The following is a 25,024-nucleotide window of genomic DNA, read 5'->3' as shown; positions in this document are numbered from 1 at the left end:
GGAAGCTGCCCACCATAATGTAGAGTTAACCTTGAGATGTAGTTGAAGTATTAGTGTCAAAAGGCAAGATGAATTTGGTGTGGTATAAATGAGATGGAGTTCAGCAACTAAGGAGGGTAGTGGAATGAGAAGTTTGTGTATTGACTGGTGGATGTGGATAAGGGGATGACGGAAACTTGGGGAGTATGAATAGAGTAGAGACACCGTAAAGGTGTGAGAGAGAGGAGTTGAAAGATGATTATTATTTTGGGATTAGAATGACTTAAGTAAGAGAAGACAGCAGCAGATAAACATCCACTTAAATATTTTTGAGCACTTCTCAAGAAATATTATTAGCTGGGCACTGTGCTAAGTGTAGGGGAGTCACTGATGAAGTAAATAGATACCATCTATTTCTTCATGGAACTTGCAGTCTAGTGAGGAACACAGACAGAAATCGTGTAATTATCTGTAAAATTTTGAACTATAGTAAATGCCCTCAGGGAAAGTAGAGGTTGTTAGGAGAGCACATTAACAGGCAGAACTACCTGAATTTGGGGTAGGCATGTAAGATCTCTTTGAGAAGGTAACATTTTAGCTGTGGACAGGGAGTAAGAATTAGTTAGGGAAAAGTGTGGATAGGAGTGTTCCAAGCACAGGGTACAGCAGGTGCAAAGACCCTGAGGGGGGAAAGATTGTGATCATTCTGAGAAATGAAAAAAAGCCAGCGTGGCTGGAGCTAGTGGTCTTTCAAGGGGAGAGGTAGGCAGAAAACGTGGATTGGATTTAGAATTTTATCCTAAGTGTAACAGAAGTCATCAAAGGGTTTGAAAAGGCAAATAGCACAATCCACTGTACATGTTGAGATCATTCTGGTGACCCTTTAGAAAATATATTGATCAGGATGCAGGGAAACCAGGCTTTTGAGGAGTCCTGAAAAAAATGATGGTGTCTAGGATTAATGGGAACGTTCACTGAGATTCTTGCATTTATGCATATGTGTATCCCCCACCTCTCCATTATTTCCTTAGCCACTTCCATACCTGCAGGGCTCATATACCCATTCCTGTGCTTGTGCATTAGTGCACACACACATTCCCTCATTAGGCAGACCCTGTAGACTCCAGCGTTGTTATAGAATGTTTCAACCAGCTTTAGACCCAGCAAGCAGTAGAACAGTCAAGCTTGTCCTCTGTTCTTTCACTTCAGCAGCGGCGTGGAAAATCTCCTGTGTACAGAAAAGAAGGTTTTGTAGGACAGAGGTTATAAGAATGTTCTGTTATGATATGGAAAGATGAAACTCCACAACTCAGGAGCTTGGGTGACTGCTGGCTGGAAGGATATATTGGAGACCAAATTATCTTGATTTAACCATAGAATAGGAGGTAGCAGGGTCAGGGCAGGGGCCAGCCAAGCTCATTTTTTATATGTTCCCCATGTGGTGATTGTTATTGCAATGAGAGTTGACCCTTAAAGGGCCGTGGATGTGATAAAGGTTTTTCTCACACACTTCACAGTTGAGAGATGACTAGGAAGGGTGAGGGCTTCTTCTCAAAGTGCTAAGGTTCAGTGATCATTTCTTTTCTTTTCTTTTTTTCTCCTCCTCCTCTCACTTCCCAGTCACTTGTAACTCCAAGTCAGATTGATGGTGTTTGTGGTATCTCGAGAGAGCCATAATGAGCTGTTTGTATCCTAGTGTGTTGCAGCTCATAAAGTGGTGTCTGGTTAGTGGTCCTTGGCTCACATGGCTGGATCGTGAATGCTAATGAGGCCTAGGTCATGGTTTCCATTTCAGTACAGACCTCTTAGGTTCACTCTGTTGTTATATTCACTGCCACAGGCTGTGCCCATAATCTTACCCATTTATCCTTTGGTTTTAAGACTGTAGGATTGGTCAATAAGAAAAGATTAACATGAAAGTAACCCTACTCCTATGAAGCCAGTACAGCACACTTATTTTTCCAATGGTGGGTTAGTAGTATTGTCTTCATTAATAGCACTACTGAGGCCTCTTGCTCTTCCCCTATGTTACTCAACTTTGCCCTGCCCCTCAACAGTCAGCTCCCCTTCCGCATTTTGAGGACTAACTTGATCAGCCGTGATCTCACATCCCCAACGTCATTTTTAGCACTTAATGATTTCCATCTTTAATTTTGTCTATTTCTAATGCTTCTGCCAACTAGCTGTGTAAATGTGGACAATGACTGTACCTGTTTGGTCCTAGTTTTCTCATCTGTAAAATGAGCACATTAGATTAGATCCAAGGTCTAAGGTCAATTTCACCACTGATACCAATTGTCTAGTACAATGCCTGACGTGTAAACCGAGGTGAATGGCAGACACAGTCCCTGCCCTCATGGAACTTATAGTCTAATGGGGGCAGAGACTGTAAAGAATAAATAAATATAAAATTACAACTTTTGGTAAATGGCAGGCTGGATTTAATGGAATAGATGCAATGATGGAGAAAAATGGGGAGATGTGAATTTGGAGATCTATTTAATTTATAAGAGAGGTCAAAGAATGAGAAGTAACTAGCCATACAAGTCAGAGATGCAAGAATATTTGAGGTACAGAGAACAGGATATGCAGAGGCTCTGAGGTAAGAAAGAACTTAATGTTTAAGGAACCAACAGTAAGCCATTGTGGCTGGAGTAAAATATATAAAGGGAAGATATGGATTTGAGATATATTTACAAGGCAAAAACTATGACCCAGAAAATTATCAGTAGCTACCGGTGGCTGTAAGTGTTTAAGGTATCAGCCAAGGATTTGGTAGTGTGGCATTTCATACCAAGGTAGTCCAGACTCATGATGGCAATAGAGAAAGTAGTTTTTTTGTTTTTTTTTTTTAAACTTGTTATTTCTTTTTTTTTTGCACACAGGAAATCGGAAGAGCCTAATAGCCCACTACCTTATTCCCAGTGTTAAATGGTAGTAGCCTGCAACATCTGGCAGGTGGAAATTAGTAAGAGAGCTAATTGATGCCCTCAAAAACTTGCCTAACTGAGCTTTGTGCAACATATTTTGGGAGTTCACCAGCAAAGTTCGTGTGTTGACACAGATGGTGATACATGCTAAGACTTGTTTAGACTGAAGATTTAGTAGCTTGGTAGGGCATGGAAACAACACAGCTCTCCCTTTTCACCAGAGGCTTTTATATGCTAGGTAGCTCATAATTTAGTGCTTTCTCTGTCTCTCCCTTCTCAAAAAAGTCGTTTGCTTTTAGTTCCTCCTATATTCTATTGGCAGACGACTAATCTTCAAGCAAAATTTTGATCATGTCTTTGCCCACCTGTGAGCCTACAATAACTCGCCTTTGCTTGTTGTATCAAATTCAGAATTCATAGTCAAATTCAAAGCTTCTAACGATCTCCGACCTTTTCTCCTTTTAAGCCCCTCCCACCACCCTCAGTAAGCTTTGTCCTTCCAGCCCAGGCTGTTGTTTTCTTGGTGTGCTGTAGTGGGAAAGTCAAATGACCTTAGACAATGCACCCAACCCCTCTAGAGGATCGCCAAGAACTTTTCCTTTTCTACTATCTAGTGACCTTCTGCCTTTATTCATTTCTACCAAGGGTGTTCTTTAATTGTCTCATGCTTCTATGCCTTCTCAGTGTGCTTTAAGACCCTAGGATCAGGGACCTAGTTTGTAGATCTTGTTGATCAGATCCAAGGCTGGATACTTAACTGTGCTTCAGTACAAAGAGCAGTAGATTAGAGTCAGACTGATCTGGGTTTGAATGACAGTGCTCTAACTTACTAGTTTATGACCTTGCGAAGGTTGCTTAACCCTTCTGAGCCTTGTTTCTTATTTTTAGGCTTCTGCATTGGTTTCCTCCTGTGCCAAGAGGGTGGTGACATGCAGGAAGTGCAGTATCATAGCAGACGTTCTATTGGGAATTTTGGAACAAGTGATTGTAGCAGCCACCTGGGTTACTGTTTTCCTCATTCTGAATTTAAACTGGTTGATAGAATTAGTATGAGGAGAAAAACAGTTCTGGCAGAAATAAGCCTAGGAGGGAATGTTGTTCTGGAGAAATGTGCCTGAACCTTAGAGAAAAATTATCTATTTTATAGAAAATAATTTATAAGCCCATATGCTCCTGGCTCTCTAAACTTGTTTTCTCTAGCAAACAGTATATAAGATGTTCAGTAAAGGTATCTAACCTTCAAAAATCATTCTCATTCAAAAAATAGTGAACTGTACCCAAAAGTACACTGATTTTTGGATAGAAATTTGGAGTCATAAGTTTTTCTAGTAATTCAATCATGTGAGTCATGATTTTAATCCTCACCTTCTCCATCCTCTCTACTTCACCCTGCCTATATGTGCTTGGGAAAGTGAGACACACAGATAGTTTGATATGGTGAGACTCATACCTCAAGTCTTTGTTAAGAATTTAGAGTCAGGCGGCTCTAGTTGAAATCCCAGCTCTCCTGCACTCCCTGCCTCACACTAGGCAAGTTATTTTACTTCTCTGAGCCTGTTTCGTCAACTATAAATGAGATAATTTTTATGACAGCTCAAGTGCAATGGCTGGTTCACAGTAGGCAATCAATGACTCTTGGTTTCCTTTCCCAAGAGTTCCAAATTTCCATTCCAAGCATTGTTTTATTTACCTTATATTATGCATAAGAAATACTTATGAGATATTTTTAAACACAAAGTGTCTTATACTCAGAATTATCACAGAGCCAGTCAAAAAGAAAAACATTCAAATTGCTCACATTCAGCAAGTCAGTTTGATTTGAGGGTAACATAGATGTTTGAGTTAGCATAAGTGTAAGAGATAAGACTCTCAGAAATTTCCAGGTTACAGCAACTCTTCACCTACTTCTCGGTCATGTTTTCATTTCTAAATCCCACCTGTATCCTAATTACACATCTGTCTTTTCTCTGAGGTAGAATTTCTGCCAGTAAGAGAGCAAAGCTTTCTGTAATAAATGACATCATCTGCCCTAGGGGAATTGATTGCCAATGTGAGCACTTACTCACTCAGTCTGTGTTAGTTAATACTGAGTTGCAATTGACAGATCCCCATCTGAAATTAGGGAAGCCTATTGGAATTGACATCTCTCAGAATGGCTGTGCCCCTAAATGGCCTTGGGAGCAGTCGAGCTTCAGGAACAACTGGAACCAATAACTTGAATGCCACCATAATTCTGTTTTTCTCTTCTGAGCACATCTGATTCACCCATATCACTTTGTCTGTAGACTGGCCACTTCATCCTTTTAGTCCATGTGACAAAGGGTCCCTTCCAAAAGAGACACAGTGATAAAGGTTGTATCAGATGCCCATCCTGGCTCAGTCAGCTATGACCAAGAGGGCATGATCATGTAAAGACATGGTAGCTGCTTCAAGAATTATATGCATAAGGTGGGATGAAGAGAGGAGCAGAGAAAGGGGTTCCTGAGCGTAGAGTTCCGGAGATGCCCACACACTCATCCTGCCATCCTGCCGTCCTAAGCAGTAGGATCTTAGCTGGGAATACAAAAAGATATTCCTGAACTGAGGTTGCTTGTAGCCAAGTGATGGGAGATGGATGTACAATCAAATAAATGCAATAGAGTGATGTTGGTTCTGTAATAATGGATGTATGGGTTTGATAGGAGTAAAGAATAGGTGTTCAGTTAGTTTAGCTCAGACACAGCTAGCTTCTGCTAGCAGTGAGGTTACACAGCTAGGCACATTGCAGGCTTTCTGAAAATACTTGATCCAATTGAATTATTGTTAGATATTCTGGGGACTAGGGATAGACTTGGCATTTTCTGAGTATAAACGTCATATGCTTTTTCATTAAGAGGCCTCTTCAGAATGCCTTTTTGAATTATTCATTGAGTTCTTTTACAAGGAAAGAATTAAGGGTACCTTGAGGTTTTTTGAGTTTCAGCCACTTGTCGTGTTATGTCTTAGAGAATTCAGATGATATGAATATTAGTTCCTTTTGCTAGCTCTCTAAACTGGTATCAAAAGACCTCCAATAAGGCCAGTTCATCAACTTGTTTTACAACTCAGGTGGCCTGGCACCAAACTGCTTGTTAATCACAAATTCCTTGCTTATAAATTGAAGATATACTGTTGTGCCTTGTCACAGAGCCTGAGAGCCTTTGCCACAGTCCTCCGTCCTTTGCTATTGTGGTGACCTGCAGTATGTCCATAAGCGGTCTCATGTTTATCATCCTTCAGTTTGCTCTTTTTCAGGCAGAGCAAACTGATCCTTTTTCCATCTTCTATTACTTTGGGTCAACTTTCTGCATCTTATTCTACAAATCCACATGCTTGAAGCTTGGGTGTGTCAGGCTGAGCACCATTTGCTCAATCTCATCTTCTTGACCTTACCTTTCACATCCATATTTTACTAAGGCTTTTCATTGTCCTTAATCTCTTCTCTCTACCCTTGCTTGTCCTTACTTTTATTTTTTAATTAAACTTTATATTTTGAGATAATTGTAGTTTCACATGTTATAAGAATTAATAGAGAGAGATGCCCTATACCCTTTACCAAGTCTCCCCCAATGGTAACATCATCTTGCAAAACTATTGTACAGTACTGTAACTCGGATATGGACGTTGGCACAGTCAAGATAGAGAAAATTGCCCTAACATTTTGACTTTTTGGTTCCTTCTAATTATTCTTTTCCTTACTCGTTTCTTAGACTCTTCTCTCCTCACTCTTCTCACTTATATATTCAGTGTCCCAGGGATTTAACTGAGTCAAGCATCCTATAAGACTTAAATTCTGTTTGACAGGTTGGCTAAATTCTCATGTTGTCAGAATTTCTAAGGCTAGCAACTTCCATTCTTCTTTAAATGATTTGCCTGGAATAAATATCATTTGGATGGCTCAAGCTGGCCTTAAAATTCATGTGAGGGCCTGGTCTGCTGTTCTGCTTGCCTTAATTTCAGGCAGGTCACGTGAAGGTGAAGAATGTATGAGGGCTGGTGTGGTACTAATCCTTTAAGACTTAAGAGCCCTAATCAAAGGCACTTTTTCCCCCAAAGGACAGTTCTGCACAGAGGATGTGGACGAGTGCTTGCTGCAACCCAATGCCTGTCAGAATGGGGGCACCTGTACCAACCGCAATGGGGGCTATGGCTGTGTATGTGTTAATGGCTGGAGTGGAGATGACTGCAGTGAGAACATTGATGACTGTGCCTTCGCCTCTTGCACTCCGGGCTCCACCTGCATTGACCGAGTGGCCTCCTTCTCTTGCATGTGCCCAGAAGGAAAAGCAGGTAAGGCCAGCAGAAGGACAGATCTGGAGATCAGGGAAGGGGCTGGTGAGCAATCAGAATTTCTGCCTTCTTCTCTTTATCCAGATAGCTGTGTCCTTTTAATTACCATCTGTAGGAACATGTCACTCAAGGCTGTTCTTCTGGAAATGTAATCACTAGCCAAAGTGCTATGAAGTTAGTCTTCTTCCTTAGGACTTCTGTGTCTCATTTCAACTCTATGTACCTGAGTTTTTCATCCCCCAAAAATGAAAATTAGTAACTATTGCCTGGGGAGCATCTATTGACCTCCTTAAGATCTTAGGCTGAAAAGCACCTCAGAAATTAAGACAAAATTACTAATAAATGGATTTAGGGACTTCATTTTAAGAAGAAATAATCTGTTTACTCAGAAGGAGTTGGCAGGAGAGAAGCATTTAAGTGCATTCCAGCTCTCAATGTCTATGGAAATATTCCTTTAAGGGAGGATTTTTACCGACTGCAAAGTTAGCATTGCTCTAGCCTCTCAGTTTAACAGCTTCTAGTTCTAGTAGAGGGCAATGAAGGCAGGAATGTGATGGAAGAAGATAGCTTAACTGAAAGAACTTTGTGCCTAGCAGTTTTGAAATTGTTCTCATATCTAGGTCTTTCCAAAAGCCCCACCTCCAGCTTTGTAGAAGAAGCCTTAGTTACCTGTTCTTAAGCTAATTGCAGACTGGAAAATCTAGTTCCCTTGTGAACAACGCAGAACACAGAACCTAGTAATATATTCAGAGTCCTGGGGGTACTTTAGCCAGGAATGTTGACCCTATTAAAAAACTGCCTTAGTATAGGCTGATGATGTTCAGCTGCTGTTTTATTCTGAGACTAGTGAAATGTTGGTGGCCCTGTGGTCATCAGGTAGCATGATTTTGGGAAAGTAGGTTTCCAGATAAAATACAGGATGCATACAGTATTTGAGACATATAGTAAAAATTATTTGTTGTTTATCTGAAATTCAAATTGAACTGGGCATCCTCTATTTTTATTTGCTAAATCTGGCAGCTCTTTGGGAAGGATATCTCCATTTTCCTGTCTCTGTCGTCTAACCAGCTCACTTTCTGGCCTGTAGATGACTCTGCCCTTGAGGAGAGGTCTAGCTGAGGGCTCAGGGTCAGAGCACTAGGCTTGTCTGCAGAAGCCCCTTTCTTTGCTGATGGCTGCAGTGTGTCCCTAAGGTAGGATCAGGCAAAGGGAAAGTTGCCGCTAAATGTCCATATTGGATTTTGATGAGCCCATCACAAGGTTTTCCGTTCTCCTTTAAAGAGAAAACTTGCCCAAGTAAGGGAACTTTTGTTTTTGTTCTTGCCCCACGCTGTGACAGGTCTCCTATGTCATCTGGATGATGCATGCATCAGCAATCCTTGCCACAAGGGGGCACTGTGTGATACCAACCCTCTGAATGGGCAGTATATTTGCACCTGCCCACAAGGCTACAAAGGGGCTGACTGCACAGAAGATGTGGATGAGTGTGCCATGGGTGAGTACATGGAACTTTTCCTGTTCCTCGTGGTGTCTGTCGAGCTCTGCAGGCATTTAAACTGAAGCACATTTTACTCTAGGCGCATGTTTCTCCTGTCACATGCCTACTGTTTACAACTCACCTGTCAGTGTAACTATATGTTCTCTTCTGGGAATTGAAATATATGAAAGGTCTGTCCCTGGTTCCTAATAGAAAGCCTTGCTTTAGTGACAATTTGGGCAAAAGAACAGCAGAGATACACAAGAATTGAGATTGCCCTAGTCTTTCTTATTTATTTTTTTTAGGGAAGAATATGGAAATTGAGAACCAGATTATTAAAGGCCTGGCCCTAATGCTGTAACAATCAGATGTGCTTCTGCAGTCCACATTTGTGGAAACTCCATCAAGTGCTTTGATCTCGGTAATTGCTGCTTGTGTTTTCCAGCCAATAGCAATCCTTGTGAGCATGCAGGAAAATGTGTGAACACAGATGGCGCCTTCCACTGTGAGTGTCTGAAGGGCTATGCAGGGCCTCGTTGCGAGATGGACATCAACGAGTGCCATTCAGACCCCTGCCAGAATGATGCCACCTGTCTGGATAAGATTGGAGGCTTCACATGTCTGTGCATGCCAGGTACGTGGAACCATCAGTGTGTGGGGTCTAGATAGGGGGCACTGCACTGCACTTCTCGTAGGTGGAGCACTCAGTCTAGTGTGTCAATTCCATGAGCTGTGTTAGCATTTAATTCCCAATAATGACAGAGTTCCCAGCCAAGAGGACCCTTAAGAAGTAAGGCAGTACTAGAATATTAGAGCTATGGAGACCAAATTAAAGAAGCCCTCAGCATCAGTTGCATGAAGAGAAAAATTCAGAAGTGATTGTTTTTGTGCAAGTATTCTTTGATTTAATGAAGGATTTACCACATGAATCCTTTAAACAGCAAGTTTTCCTAATCCCCTGATATATTACAAATACCATTCCATTCCATTTATAGAAATTCATTTTACCCATAATTATAAAAGAACTTACCATTTATTCATAGTGATATACACATGCTTTTTTGTATTCTGGAGCTCTTCTGCAAAGACTATTTCTTTTTTTTTTTTTTTTTTTCATATATTTAAATATTAAAATAATATATATATATATATTTTTTTGATTTTTATTGATATTTTAATGGTTTCTAACATTGTGAAATTTTGGGTTGTACATTTTTGTTTGTCCATCACCCCATATATGACTCCCTTCACCCCTTGTGCCCACCCCCCACCCCCACTTCCCGGGTAACCACAGTCCAGTTTTCTCTGTCCATGTGTTGGTTTATATTCCACATATGAGTGAGATCATACAGTGTTTGTCTTTCTCTTTCTGGCTTATTTCACTTAACATAATACGCTCCAGGCCCATCCATGTTGTTGCAAATGGGACGATTTTGTCTTTTTTTATGGCTGAGTAGTATTCCATTGTATATATATACCACATTTTCTTAATCCAATCGTCAGTCGAGGGACACTTAGGTTGCTTCCACTTCTTGGCTATGGTGAATAATGCTGCACTGAACATAGGGGTGCATAAGCCTCTTTGGATTGTTGATTTCAGGTGCGTTGGATAGATTCCCAGTAGTGGGATGGCTGGATCATAGGGCATCTCTATTTTTAATTCTTTGAGGAATCTCCATACCGTTTTCCATAGAGGCTGCACCAATTTGCATTCCCACCAGCTGTGTATGAGGGTTCCTGTTGCAAAGACTATTTCTTGAGTCCTCAGAGAGCACAGCTAAATCCAGCTTAAAATGCCAGCTGACAGTGGCTGCTTTGCCTGGTTAAGGATGCTAGCCACTCTAGGCTTGGGAGGCCCTCCTGACCTTGACTTGCACCCTGAGAGCAACAGCATCTCCAACTCAGTTGGTCTTTAGGAATGTGGAGAGGAGATCCTGTGAGCCTGGCACGGTCCTGAAAGCAAAGCCTGGACTGGTCAGAGGGACAGTCTTTGTTGGCATGCTAGGTCTTACCAGTGTCTTTGGAGGTAACCTCTTCCCCCTCTTCACAGTGACATGGATATCCCAGAGTATTACCTGTCTGATGCTGACAGTGCCTATTTCCCGTCATGGCAGAGTTCCCTTTGCCCTCTGCAGAAAGGTTCATTCTCATGGAGGATGTAGTCATTTTTGCAAATTTGTGCTTTCTTGGCTAGAATATGCCTTTCTTTCTTTCTAAGCCACTTGTGTGGTCTATTTTGTTCAGGTTTCAAAGGTGTGCATTGTGAATTGGAGATAAACGAATGTCAGAGCAACCCTTGTGTGAACAATGGGCAGTGTGTGGATAAAGTCAATCGCTTCCAGTGTCTGTGTCCGCCTGGTAAGTACCCACCACCTGCCCCTGTTTCCTTTGAAAGCACAAAGCTGACTGACCACAGGGAAGGGAGGAGGGAGAGAATGTGTGTGGGCTGTACATGAGGAAATCATTAAAGTGAGCATTTCAGGGTAGAAGTGTGTGTGTACAGAAATAAAGAATTTGTTTCAGCTAGTGTGTCTTCCAGATCCTTTGTGGCCAGAAGTCCAAGTCTATTCTGAATGGCCCATGACCTCTCTGTCTGTGTATGTATTTCAGAAAGTTCATACCTCACAGAAGCCTTAGCTGTAGGCCATTCAGAATTTAATTTTTTTTCCCATGGGTCATATTCTTGAAGCCCTCTGTGTGATGATTCTTTTTAGACATTTCACCCAGGGATCCAGAAACAAGTTAATTTTTTCCAGAGAATGCTCTGTATCTCCTTTTGCTTCCCAAAGCTCTTGTTGAAGACATGCCAAATTTTCTGCCATAGACTATGGCCAGTTTTGTTGTTTCTTCAGAGAGAAGGTCCCAGTTCCTCTGAAGCTACGCTCACTTGTTTGAGGGCTCTACCTATAACCATTCAGTCAGTACTTTAACTAGGAGTGAAATCTTTGGTGGGAAGAAACAGGTGGAGACACACACAGGTGCCTCTGATGCCCTGAGCTTCACCCAGTTATTCCAGTTACCTGTTGGGGAGAATAATTTTACGTTTGCTGACTCATTGGTATAAGCCCTGCTAGTAACTTAACCCAACTCTTTATGGGCACCATTTTCATAGTAAAGGAAGACATAGGATAATCCTTTGACTTGTGTCATCACTGTGCCATTTGAAGGTTTCACTGGACCAGTTTGCCAGATTGATATTGATGACTGTTCCAGTACTCCGTGTCTGAATGGGGCAAAGTGTATTGATCACCCGAATGGCTATGAATGCCAGTGTGCCACAGGTAAGATTTTTCTCACTTTTTATTCCCCTGGTAGGTCCACCTGAGCAAAGTAGGAGACTGTCCTCTTCTAGCTGCCCTACCAGGCCAGTCCACTAACGGGCTGCTCTGTGAACAGCTTCTTCCGGCATATTTTTTCCTGCTCTCACTATTTCCTTCTATAACACCTGCCTCGTTCTCCACCGCAATAGTGGCCTGGCCTGGACATTACCATTTGGTGTCCATGTCTTTCTGGGACAGATTTTGGCAGCAATGAGTTTCCAGCTGGCTTGACTTACTCTTTTGGGAAATAAAAGAATTCCAGTTGAAAGCTATTTTTCACTGGGGCTTCTCAGCAGGAGGCCTATCTCTGTGTTTCTTGAGGCAAGTGATTGAACAAAGGCCCAGAAGTCTAAGGGCGATTGTGTGCAAGTGCAGAATTTTCTGTCTAAAAGACGACTCATGCTATGAGTGTCAGGTGTGTATCTGAACAGGAGAGAGAGCTCTGTCTGGGAAAGTTTGGGTCCTCTTTCCTGACTGCTGTTACTAGAGTCAAAAAGAATCTGTACGTTTCTGATCTATGGCCCCATTTCTCATTTGGGAGTGAACATTTGCTTCTGCACAGAACAGTATTGTGGAGCAAGACTAGAAATTATTAGAAAAGGTGATTTCCCAATTTCTTTTTTATCTGACTGCTTAAGGGAGAAAGAAGTTATGAATATAATTCAAGACATTTTTCTTATTTTAGAAAATGAATTCTTAAAGGATTTTAAACATCATGTGCATGATTTCTTTCTGATCACAGAAAAACAAAGTCACAAAAATAAACACAGAGAATTAATATTTCAGTCATATTGGAACATTACCACTTATTAGGCCTACTTAGAATAGGCCCTGTCAGATGAATCACTTAACTTCTTTTTCTTTTCATAACTGTTGTCTCTGGCTGGAGAAGTTCCAGGTTTTGTCCTCCTCTAGCCAGATTATGCTCATGAAGAATAACCTTCACTGGAGAGAAATTAAAAACCTTGGACTCATGTTTAAAAGGGAGGCGAGCCCTACTGGGGTCTTTAAAAGAGATTTAATGTTGAATGAAGGAGCTTTTATTTGTCCCTTTTTCTCTTAAATGCTCATTACTTGTTCATTCATTTATTCAAAAAGTATTTATTAAAAATTTACTATATGCGCATAGCTCTCTGGGAGGGGTTGAGAGGAATAAAGGAAAGTTCTCTGTCCTCTAAGGTCAGAATTGGGAAAATAAGGTCCATGAGACCATTAATACAGTGCCTGTATGTTGGGTTTGAGAGGAAAGGAATATAGAGGTAAACATATAAAGGAAAAATATTGAGAGCTCTTCCCCGCTGAAGCCCAGTATGAAATGAAGATGCAGTTAAAGCGTCTCTGTAATGAAACCATCGATCGTTTAGAAAAAAAGGTATGTGAATTCTTTAATTTGATTTGAAAACCTTTATTTTAAGCACAATCTCCAGTTGCCTTATAAATCAATGCAAATAGTCAGTTTCAACTGCTCATTGCCTGCAGTATGAATTGTTTAAGACATGGGATGTGTAGGGTAAGTGGATGTGACTACACTTAAGTTCAGGTGTGGAGTATTGGCCTTAGGTTTTAAGCCTCCTTGGTCAAATTCCTTCCAAGGTTTCACTGGTGTGTTGTGTGAGGAAAACATCGACAACTGTGACCCCGACCCTTGCCACCACGGCCAGTGTCAGGATGGGATTGATTCCTACACCTGCATCTGCAATCCCGGGTACATGGGCGCCATCTGTAGTGACCAGATAGATGAGTGTTACAGCAGCCCTTGCTTGAATGATGGTCGCTGCATCGACCTGGTAAATGGCTACCAGTGCAACTGCCAGCCGGGCACGTCAGGTAAGCCTGCTCTGTGTATGTTTCCTTTGGTGTTTTCACTGTTTCTCAAAAACAATTTACACAGATGTCTCAGACTCTCTCGGCATATACTTAGGTGCCTAAAACATAGTCCTGATTCAGAGAAGCACAGCCAAAGCCACAGCCAGAAACATCTCAGAGGCAGATGGCTCTAGCCAGTGGAGAAATTAGAGACAATAGCTTTACAAAGCTGATGATTTTGTGTATGTGTTTTTCATTAAAAAGAGGCACACCACTTTAAAAAATTGAAATTATTATTTAAAATTGAAAACCCTCTTGTCTTTGTGGCTTGATTTGGTTGTCTTTTTTTCTTTAACCTCCACCCCACTCAGATTAATGAAGTTGGTCCTTTCCTCCTCCCTTCCTCTGTCTCACTCTCCCTCCCTCCCTTCCTCCCTCCTGCCCTTCCAATAGTTTTTTCTATATTTCAGACTCTAGTATCTTTAATGTGACGCTTTTCTTCTGCCATTTGTCTCTGGTGGGTCTTGGGCAATTTAGGGGATTGTAAGGGAGAGGAAAGACTTTGCAGCATGTCCCAGTCATTGTAAATTAGAATGCAGAGCTGCCATTTCCCATCCCAAGTTCATTGCGGTTTCCTGACTCCGGTTGAATGACTGCTTGTTAGTTGTGAGGGCATGCTGCTCTTTCTGGGGAAATGTTGAATTATTTTCTCAGGCAGCAGCATTTCACAGGTTTCACTGGATTCTGTTTTACTTATTTGAGGAATAATTGTGGTCACAACTGTGGTTAATGGACAGGGAAGCACTATGTCTCAGATCAAAGGAAAATATATTAGTGGAAGATTAACTAGTGGGTGCCTTTGTTAGAAGGGGACCTGCCAATACAAGGGAGTGATTTATTGAGAACTCATTCTCGATTTAAGAAAAATAGCCTATGTAGGGGGCAAAGGTGGGAGAGGTGGTTCGCTGCCCTCATTTTATTTTGTTATTTCCAAATCCATTTCTTCAAACTTGTCAAAGGCCCTGGTCTTCATCCAGGACCTCTTACATGCCAAGTTTGAAAACAAAGTCCTTTTTGAGTTGCTCAAGCATACGAAAAACATCCCATGCCTTCACAGTTGAAAATGCCTCCCCCCTCCCCACGTTTAGATAACTCACTAAAAGGGCTGAATAGATCTTTGTGAAACCTTCCAAAAGCAATTTGCTTCCGGGCCGGTCCCCAGACATGAGAAATTGCAGTATGAAAAGAAATTTGAGAGATTTACAAGGAATTGAATGGATGCCTTTAGAATGGTGGGGCTGTTTTAGGCTTTGCTATCATTCCCATTATAACAACGTACTGGAAACCTGGGTGAGTGGTGGGTTGGCAAGCACTTTGTTTTCTCTGGGACTGTATTGTTATGCCAGGATGTATCAGGTGTGTTCCCTGGGGAGGGCAGAGAAGGTGTAAGTAGCTGTCACTGAGAAAGACAAGAAGTAAATATGAGTGGTGTGCAGGCAGCATAGAAAAGGAAGGCCCAGAATTTCAGAAAACTGCCAAATTCATTCCTCTGGCTGCTTGGAGAATTAAGCAAAGAGATGCGGGCAACATAAAGAATCTTGGTCTATAGTGGGTGGAGAAAGACCCGGCATGTACTAGGGGCCTGGGTGAAAGGATTCATTCAATTAATCATTATGAATAGACTCTCAAGTTCTAGAGTAAGAATCCATGACCCATTCATAATATGGTCTAAATTGGTAGGTTGGCATTTGGATGAGTGTGTAGACAGAAGGGATACTTTACAATTTTCTGGTTACAATTGTGTTTTCTCACTCACTGGGTACTTGACGTGAGATGTACTACCCAGAATCACTTCTGATGCTTCCTTTCACCTCTGATCTTATGATGGGAAGCTGTTTTACGTAAGTTTTTTGGGGGTTTCAAGTCACAGAAACCAGCTTGACTAGCTTAAAGAATCATTAACAAACAAGTAAACAACAACAAAACAAACAAAAACAATTTCATGAAAGCACACAGAAACATCTTATGGATTCCAAATGAGAATTGATCAATAAGGCTTTGCAGAGATTACAGGAATCAGGGCCATTTGCAGACCATAGGTCATACAGTTTATATTCCAACATTCCAGTGAGAGAATCTCACTGGCCCAGCTTGGGCTATGTGTCTGTTCCTGCTGGAACAAAACTTGGCCATGGGGGTAGAGTCACACTGGACCACCATGGCTTCCTGGGGCCTGCCTTGGTCAATTGCTGGTAAATGGAGGTTGTCAGCCAAGGGCGGGCACATCTGCTAAAGGTATGCACTTGTATACAGGGAATATGGAAACCCTTGCCTCATTTGTGGCTAGTGAGGCAGTGTAGCCTCATTAATCATAGAATGACCAGTATGGTGTGGTGAAGAGTATGGAATCCAGAGAGCCGGGTTGCATCCTAGCTGTGCTGCCATAATTGTGCAAGTCCGTGATAAAATGAGTGTAATGCAACGTGATTTGGTGGTTGAGTGAGAAGATTAGAGAAAAGTTATGTAAAGAGGGAGGCAGAGTACTTGGTACATAATAATAGATCAATAAATTTTTGATGTGATTATTGTTATTAATAAATATTAATACAAAGTATGAGTGAATCAAAAGTATGGCACTTTGTTATGGAAGTTTCATTTGTTAGTTTATATCCTTATTGCCAGGCTTTATTTTTAGACTTTTTAAACTATCAAGATATTCTTCTATGATACCCAAAAAGCATCACTAAATTCATGTTAAATAAATAATGAAATATCCTGACTATTTTTACAAAATAATGGCAACAATAATGATTGGTATATTCCTACTGTTTAGTTACCCATATCTATGATTAAACCTTTCTTAATATAGCCACATGCTACCATTCATCTGGGGAATAGACCAGGAGGAAGACAGCGTACCCAGGAGGAAGTTAAGGAAGTTATACTCTTAAGATTCATCCTGAACTTTAGCCCATAATAGTGACAGTCAGTTTCAAACTTACAGTGGTGGATACAAGTTCCAAAATTCTAATTTGCATGTGAAAGCTTAAATTTTATCTTTGGAGCCCAATACTGTCAATTGTTTTCCTTGAAATGACAGGTTTACTTCTTTCACTTAATGTTTGCTAAATACTTAGGTCTGAATAGCCCTGGTTTGTCTATCAGTTGTTCTTTCAATTAAAATGAGATTCCATGAAAAAAGCAACTGTTTCAGTTCAAAACCCAAACAGTCACACAAATGCTTTTCCTGGAGACAACTCTGTACTTTGGCACGCCACAGAATTGCTTTCTGAGTACTTCTCACTTCATTACACAGAACAGTAGATGTATACTCAAGTGTCGAGATGTAATAAATTATAAAGTTAATAATTTTGACTGTTTTAACTGTGACTGCACAGAGGGGAAGAATACAGTGACCACCGGTACAATTTGGTGCCACTGATTCCGGCTCAGATGTCAGCAGCCCTACCTCCATTGCTTTTGCACCATCAGTGCAAGTGCCGACACAGTGAAAAAGGCAAATAGTGGCTGTGTATGATTAATAAAATCATTTTGACCTCATGACCCCCCTGACAGTGTCTGGAGGACTGCACTTAGAGAACCACTGCTTTACTCCATCCAGGGTTGGCTGGATACCCTTTAGATTTCTTAACACTTAGCATCACAAGCAGAGATCACTGATATTTCTGTGATAATGTTGCATGGTTTCTCTTTGCTTTTATCTTTTCAGGTGTTAATTGTGAAATCAATTTTGATGACTGTGCAAGTAACCCTTGTGTCCATGGAGTCTGTATGGATGGTGTCAATCGTTACAGTTGTGTCTGCTCACCAGGATTCACAGGTACTGCTCCTTTTTGCTGCGAGGTCCCACCTTCAGCCCTATCACTTTGGGAAAAGGGCATCTAAAGGAAAATGACTTTTCTAATGTTTCCTAATTTTTTTGTCTCTTGGAAGGTTAAAAGTTTTGTTTCTGTGCTTCTCTGGCCCAATTTTCTACTTGCAGACCTTTCCTAAAGGGTAACATGAAACTCATTAGTTAGAGTTTTTAGACCATGTGTTTATAGCTACCTGAAAAGAATTTCTAGTCAGACCATGAGTTTCTGTCGCTGTCCTTGAGTTATATAGCTTCTAAAGCCACCTTTATTTTTCTACACTTGGTAGTGAATGACTTCCGTAAAGCCCTATCCTAGGTAAAATTCTCTGAAAACACTGAATGCTTTTTTCTGAGTACTTCTTGTGGGAGATTGTTGGATAAGGCCAGAACTTAGGAGGACCAACCTAATTTGGCTAGCACGAGTGATATTTTTTTTTCCCCAGGAGGAAGAAAGTAAATGGCTAAAATGAAATTGGTTATAATAATTCTTAAGTTATAAGCAGGAGGGCATTTACACATGCACACACGTGTGCACATACACAAACTCACACACATTTTCTCTCTTCTGTTGTTAATAAGATTACCTTTATCTTTTGCCCTCTGATCAAAAAGTGCTAGAGGCTACTGAGGAAACCTGAGGCCCCTTGCTGACACTCCTGTTTGTCAATGGCACTGTCAGAGGGCATATACTGTGCCCATCTTATTCTTTCAAGACAGTGCCACGCAAGCAGACACTAACATGATGTTACCATTTAATAAATACCATGTGGGCATTTGCAACCAATGTGAGAAACTTCCTCAGAGCTTTTTACACTATGATGTCGAAAGGCAATTTGAGCCAATTGAAGTGGATGCCTGCCCCTCACTTACCGGGAACTTACTTTCCTCTGTATTTCACAATCCTTTCTCCTGCTTGGTATGATTGTGGATGCTAGAGAGGAGTGTTTGTGGCCCACCTGGGTCACCGTAATCCCTGTTAAATGGAAGATCACTCAGAAGACAGGTATGGTGAAAGCTCTCATGTCTCATGCCAAGCACTGCTGGTGGTAGCCAGATGTACTCCTGTGTCCTGAAACTTCGTACTCCAAGATTAAGTGACAGCCAACTGAATACACAAAAATTCCTGCTAGTTAGGATAATAGATGCATTTTTGTTAAATAGGTAGTAAGTAGAGAATAGCTACCACTTATTAAGGACTTATTTTGAGCTAGGAATTAAATTAAGTGCCTAATCTCATTTAATTGTCACTGCTATTATCATTCCTATGGTATTGACGAGAACCCCAGAGCTTAGAGAGGTTAAGTAGCATTACCAGTGCACTACGGCCAGAATTCCACCCCAGGCAATCCTTCTCTAGAGGCTGCTCATTCCCACTTCACTGGGCAGCCCAAGTGGGTGCCTCTTGTGCTTCCTTTTTAGATATAAGCCTTAGACTGGACTTATTTTTTTTGGAAATGCCAGTGAATCATATTCTCCCTCTTTTTAACATTCAGCAAACCAGGAAGGTCAAGGAGGGAGGACATGGTTAAAAATATTCTAGGATAAACTTAAGGTGTAGCATGAAACTACATAACCAAGAAATGGAATGTTTTGGTTACTGGGTGGTACCCTGTTCTTGGAACTGTTTTCCAGGTCTGTTTTTTTTTTTAGTCAGCTGCTAAAAATATCAGAGACAACTGTGGTATATACTCGTGAACTATAAATGTGAGGTGTTTTCTTTCCTTTGTTTTATTTTAATATTGCTACTTTTTTTTTTACCATTTTAATAACAGCTTTGACAGATTTAAGAGAGTTTTTTTTTTAAGACTAAATTCTCTGTTCTCCTCAAACCTCATTATACTTACTGATTGAATGGGAAAAGTAAGAAATCATATAGTATTTCTATAAACTACTTTTTCAGTTTCACCTTCATATGTATTATTTTGCTGATGTCTCATAATAGCCCATAAAGGTAGATAGATTGGATAAGAAACCAAAAGCACAGGGAACAAAAACTAAAATAAACAAGCAGGAATACATTAAACTAAAGAGCTTCTGCACAGCAAAGGAAACAATAAGTTGAAAAGGCAACCTACAGAATGGGAGAAAATATTTGCAAACAGTATATCTGATAAGAGGTTAATATCCAAAATATATAAAGAACTTGTACAACTCAATAGCAAAGAAGCAAATAATCTTTTTAAAAAGTAGGCAGAGGACAAGAAAAAAAATTTGTAACTATGTAGTGATGGATGTTAACTAGACTTACTGTGGTAATCATTTCGCAATACATACAAATATCAAATTACTATGTTGTACACCTGAAACTAATATAATGTTGTATGTCAATTATACCCCAATTAAAAAAGCCACATTAGGCAGGAGTAGCTAAACCCAATTTTAGAAAATGTTATTGGAAAATTCCCAATAATTTCCAGGTAGAGGATACTGGAAGTGTCCACTCTCATTCTCAGAGCTACGTGATTTAACCACAGACTGATTGTATTTTTAAGCTGTAAATCATTATTTGTGTTTAGAAATCCAATATCATCTGAAGTAGGTGAAGTTTTGAAGGCTTCACAATCTTCCAAACCCTAGTTATTTTCAAATAGCATTTGAAAGGCTAATCATGAGTGACAAATCTACTAGCATAGCTAATCCTCGTTACAATGTCTTTATAAAACTATATGAAATCACCAAAATACAACAAGAAAACATAGGTATGAGTTTTATAATCTATTCTCTCTTTAAAGCTCTTACAATAGTTTCTAATCAGTAGTAAAGTTTATGAATGTTTATAAATTATGCATTTATAAATGTTGAACATGCAATTGCTTTTTGGTTCTCTGACCCTTAGTGAACCAGATAATGGCATATTCTGCACAGGCATATGGCTAAGAACAAGGGGAAGTGAGGAGCATTGCATTGTGGCAAAGGTGGTAGAAAATGAGTTCATGCTTTCAAAAAGGTTTAAAGTGTGATCAGGAACCCAGACTGCCTGCATAAGAAAATGACAAAAGACTGTGGAAGAAAGTATAAACAATGTACATACATTCAAGAAATACATAAGTGATGAAGGAAAACAAATAAATGTTTAGAATCAGGAAAGAAAAATGGGCAAAGGACCTGAATAGATATTTTTCCAAAGAAGGTATACAAATGGCCAATAGATATATGAAAAGATGCAGAGCATCACTCTTCATCAGGGTAATGAAAATCAAACCACAACACAATATCACCTCACACCTATTAGAATGGCTATTACCAAAAGGCAAGAGATAGCAAATGTTGACAAGGATGTGGAGAAAAGGGAACTCTATGCACTGTTGGTGGGAATGTAAAATGGTACAGTCATTTTAGAAAACAGTATTCTGGTTCCTCAAAAAATTAAAAATAGGAACTGCCATGTGATCCAGCAATCTCACTCCTGAGGAATTGAAATCTGAAGGAATTGAAATAGTATCTCAAAGAGATATCTGCACACCCATGTTTATTGCAGCATTAGTCACAATAACCAAGATATGGAAACAACCTAAGTGTCCATCAATGGATGAATGGATAAGGAAGATATGGCATATATATATAATGCATATTATTCAGCCACGAGAAAGAAGGAAATCTTGCCCTTTGTGACAACATGGATGGACCTTTAGGGCATTATGCTAAGTGAGGTGTCAGAGAAAGACAAATACTGGATGATATCATTTATATGCAGAATATAAAGAACCTGAACTTGTAAAAACAGAGAGTAGAATGGTGGTTACCAGGGGCTGAGAGGGAAGGTGGGGAAATTGGGAGATGTTGTTTAAAGGTACAAACTTGCAACTAGTAGACGGATAAGTTCCAATGCCTAGCAAAGTGATTATAGTCAACAATACTGTACTATAAACTTCAAAGTTGCTAAGAGAGTAGATCTTAATTGTTCTCAGCACAAAAAAGAAGTGATAATTATGTGACATGATAGAAGTGTTAGCTAAAGCTACAGTGGTAATCATATTGCAATATATAAATGTATCAAGCCAGCACATTGTATACCTTAAACTTACACAATGTTATATGTCAATTATATCTCAATAAGAAGTTTAAAAAACAACCAAAAGATGTAGATAGGGAAGTTTTATTCTCCCCATTTAACAAATAAGGCAAATGAGAAATAGAACTTGATGTGTCCATGTTGTCAGCTAGTGAGTCACACAGTTAGGACTGTGAGTTCCCAGAAGGCAAGGACCTCCCTAAATCATCTTTTTAGTCAGTGTCTAAAACAGTGTCTAGCACAGAGCAAACACTCAGTAAATGTTGCTGAATGAATGACTAGAGCTCAAATGTGGGACTTCAGACATCCAACCCCAGACTCTTGAGTCTGAACTATACCATGCATTTCTTCATTAAACACCAATTTGTTGAGTACCTACAAGAAACACTGGTTGACTTCTCATTCAGTAGTTACTGAGTCCAACAGGGTGCACAGTCTTGTGCTGGGCATTTCTGATGCTGGGTGGAAACTCCTTAAGGGTAGGACCTTGCTAGGGAAGCAGCTGTCAGTCCACATGGTAGACTGCACAAAAAAGCGCCTAACCCTCTTGGCTAAAGATGTCTTGAAATTGATTCTGGAAAGAGTTTTAAAAGAAAATTCAGGAGGAGTGGCTTCTGAGAAGATGCTTCCAAAAAAGGACAGAACATAAAGAAGGCTTTTTCCTCTCCTTCTCCACTGGATTGCAGGCTGAGGACAGCTCTGCAGTTGAAGAGTTCGGGCTCATATCTTGGTGCCAGTGGCGAACATCTAAAGAAAAAATTGGAGGTTGAGGCTAAGGAAATGGTATTTTAAAATGAGTTATTAATAAAACACTTAAGGGGAAAACAGCAACCACAACCAGATTATAGGTCTTTACCACAAGAACCGCCAATAATGGTTTAGAGAGCAACGGAGGGTGAAAAAATGTTAATACCCATACTTTAAAGGATGGGTATCTATTTCATTTGGAATTTCCTGTTCTAAATGCAGGGTTACTCTTTCTTAAATAAAAATGCATGTTTTTATCTGAATCAGAATACTGTATTCTTTGAAATTTATAAATTCCTTCATAGCAGTTGCTTGTTGCCATTCATTTACAGAATTATGGGTTATTTTAAAAATTTTATATTATTTTGGAATATATAGTTAAATTCCAATGATTCAAAATTTCACAAAGCAAAACTCTTATATAACTGGCACATTTCATTTAGCGTAAAGCAGTAAATATCAAGGTTATAGCAGACATCTTTTCAAAGTGCAGTCTTGGGTATGTTTTAGAGGAAGAATATATTCACCTCAATTTCATATATTCTGAGCATTTGCATTTTTACATGATGGTAAACTAATAATTGTCTACATCAGAGTTTCTCAGAACGTGATATTTGAACCACCTGCATTATTTAAAATGTGGTTTGCTGGACCCCACCCATCACAGTCCATGGTGATGGGCCCTAAGAATCTCCTTTTAAAACAAGTACTTTAAGGGACTCTTTTTGCATGTTAAAGTTTGAGAACCACTGGTCTAGATTGAGAGACCTTGAATTATTTTCTCAATTATCAGAGGACAATAAAATTATACTTAGAATGTTCTTCTTTCTGAGGCAGAAAATGGGTTAATACAATTCTAAGAAGGAAAGCAAAATGGTTTTTCTTTTAAGCAATTTAGTCATTAAATTAATAGTCCATTCACTAAGCATTCTAGTTAATTGAGATTTACCATATGTAGAAATGTAAGAGGTTGACTGACTGAAGAAATGAATTTGTGGTAAACCAGCTGAAAGCAATTTAAGCAGATAAGAAAAGCTTCTTTGACAGTACTCAGAACAGCACCAAGAGGAGCAGGCAACTTTGGTAGCATTCGGTGTTCTCTTTTTGAATCCTTGTGGTATTTCCCTGTTTTTAAGATGGAGTGAAGAAAAAATATGTGTCAAAACGCAGCACTGTTCCAGCATTTTGTTAACTTTGCTTTATTATCTTTTGATAAGCTGTTTGCTCCTTCCTCACGTGGCACTGAGTGCTGTTGGGTGTCTTTTTCTTTAAATCTTGACATTTGATGCCCAAGGCATCTTCTGGCCTGAGCAGATGAAGATGTCAACACAATATCTCGTAGTTCTGTGTCTATTCCCTAAGTATTTTAGATTTGACAAAAACTGTCCCCCTTCTCTACAGGGCAGAGATGTAACATCGACATTGATGAATGTGCCTCCAATCCCTGTCGCAAAGGTGCGACCTGCATCAACGATGTGAATGGTTTCCGCTGTATATGCCCTGAGGGGCCGCATCACCCCAGCTGCTACTCACAGGTGAACGAGTGCCTGAGTAATCCCTGCATCCATGGAAACTGTACTGGGGGCCTCAGTGGGTGAGTAGCTGCCATGTATCAATATTTCTTATTGACCTGTGCCAAGCCACTTAGATTTTAGTACTGGCCATACCCTGTAGAAGTCAGTCAGGAACTTGAGCTGAGACTTGGCTGAAGATTTGGTACTCTGCATTATTGTTTTCCACATCGCCACGTCTTCCCTACCTTCCAATGCTGAGTAGGTGGAAAATAAGGAGGAATGTCTGTCTCATGTGGGTAGTCAGCACATGGAGGAGTCTGGCGTTATTTTATGAGTTTTTGGCAGTTGTGCTTTTAGTACTTATTGCAAGATTGAGTTCTGAGGAACATTCTATTTGATTTTTCCCTCTGCTTAAAAAAAGCTCAACTTTGTTCTATCATGGTACCAATGTGTACCTCTGAAGTAAAGTTGGTCTCAGCTAACTTTAGATGTGGCCCTAGTAAAATAAATGTTCGCAGTTTGCAAGCCCCTGAGAGTTGTGTGATATGTAATTTTCTAGAATCACAGAGTGTGACATTAGGTCCCATGAGGCAGTTCTATGTGTGCTTGCCAGAGGACAGGACTCTGGGCATTGCCATTTGCCGTACTTACAACAGGTGAAAGAATAAAGAGTGTATTTAGAGGTAAATGGGAAATCAAGTTATTTCCAAGGTAAATTAACTCAAGTATCCCTGTTTCAGAGTATGGCAGCCTTCAAAGCATCCCAACCCATCTACCCTTTTCCTAAGGATCTCCAGACAAGGAGGCTGCTGATACCGCATTTTAAGTGCTAATGATGTTCAAATTGTGAATGAAGTCTGTGTATTTCAAATACCTTCATTTTTGTTCCTTCTCCTGCTCAGTACCCTAGCTGCTTTCTAGGGCAGGGTTTCAGGTCAGAACAAAGCATGTCTCTGAAGTCAGACATCCCTGGAGCTCCTCAGAGTGGCTTGGAGCCTCTGATACTAACCTGCTTCCTGGGTGTCTGTTTTGCACCAGAAACCACTGATCTGAAGGG

The 25,024-nt window shown here is 40.2% G+C and overlaps 1 protein-coding gene across 1 annotated transcript in view; it reads left to right on the top strand.

The window, feature by feature from the left end:
- The window catches only part of NOTCH2 (notch receptor 2), a 155,458-nt gene that overhangs the window by 89,346 nt on the left and 41,088 nt on the right, over positions 1–25,024 (top strand). Inside the window, exons 6-13 of the mRNA XM_058538926.1 lie at positions 6,984–7,217; positions 8,557–8,712; positions 9,140–9,328; positions 10,939–11,052; positions 11,862–11,975; positions 13,608–13,841; positions 17,551–17,661; positions 23,855–24,047. Of these exons, the coding sequence (XP_058394909.1) occupies positions 6,984–7,217; positions 8,557–8,712; positions 9,140–9,328; positions 10,939–11,052; positions 11,862–11,975; positions 13,608–13,841; positions 17,551–17,661; positions 23,855–24,047 (1,345 nt within the window). The remainder of the gene's footprint in view (positions 1–6,983; positions 7,218–8,556; positions 8,713–9,139; positions 9,329–10,938; positions 11,053–11,861; positions 11,976–13,607; positions 13,842–17,550; positions 17,662–23,854; positions 24,048–25,024) is intronic.

Source organism: Diceros bicornis, chromosome 4 (assembly GCF_020826845.1).
Source record: "Diceros bicornis minor isolate mBicDic1 chromosome 4, mDicBic1.mat.cur, whole genome shotgun sequence".
Taxonomy (NCBI): Eukaryota; Metazoa; Chordata; class Mammalia; order Perissodactyla; family Rhinocerotidae; genus Diceros; species Diceros bicornis.
Note: the sequence above shows the minus strand (reverse complement) of the source record. Positions and strands in the feature narration are given on the sequence as shown.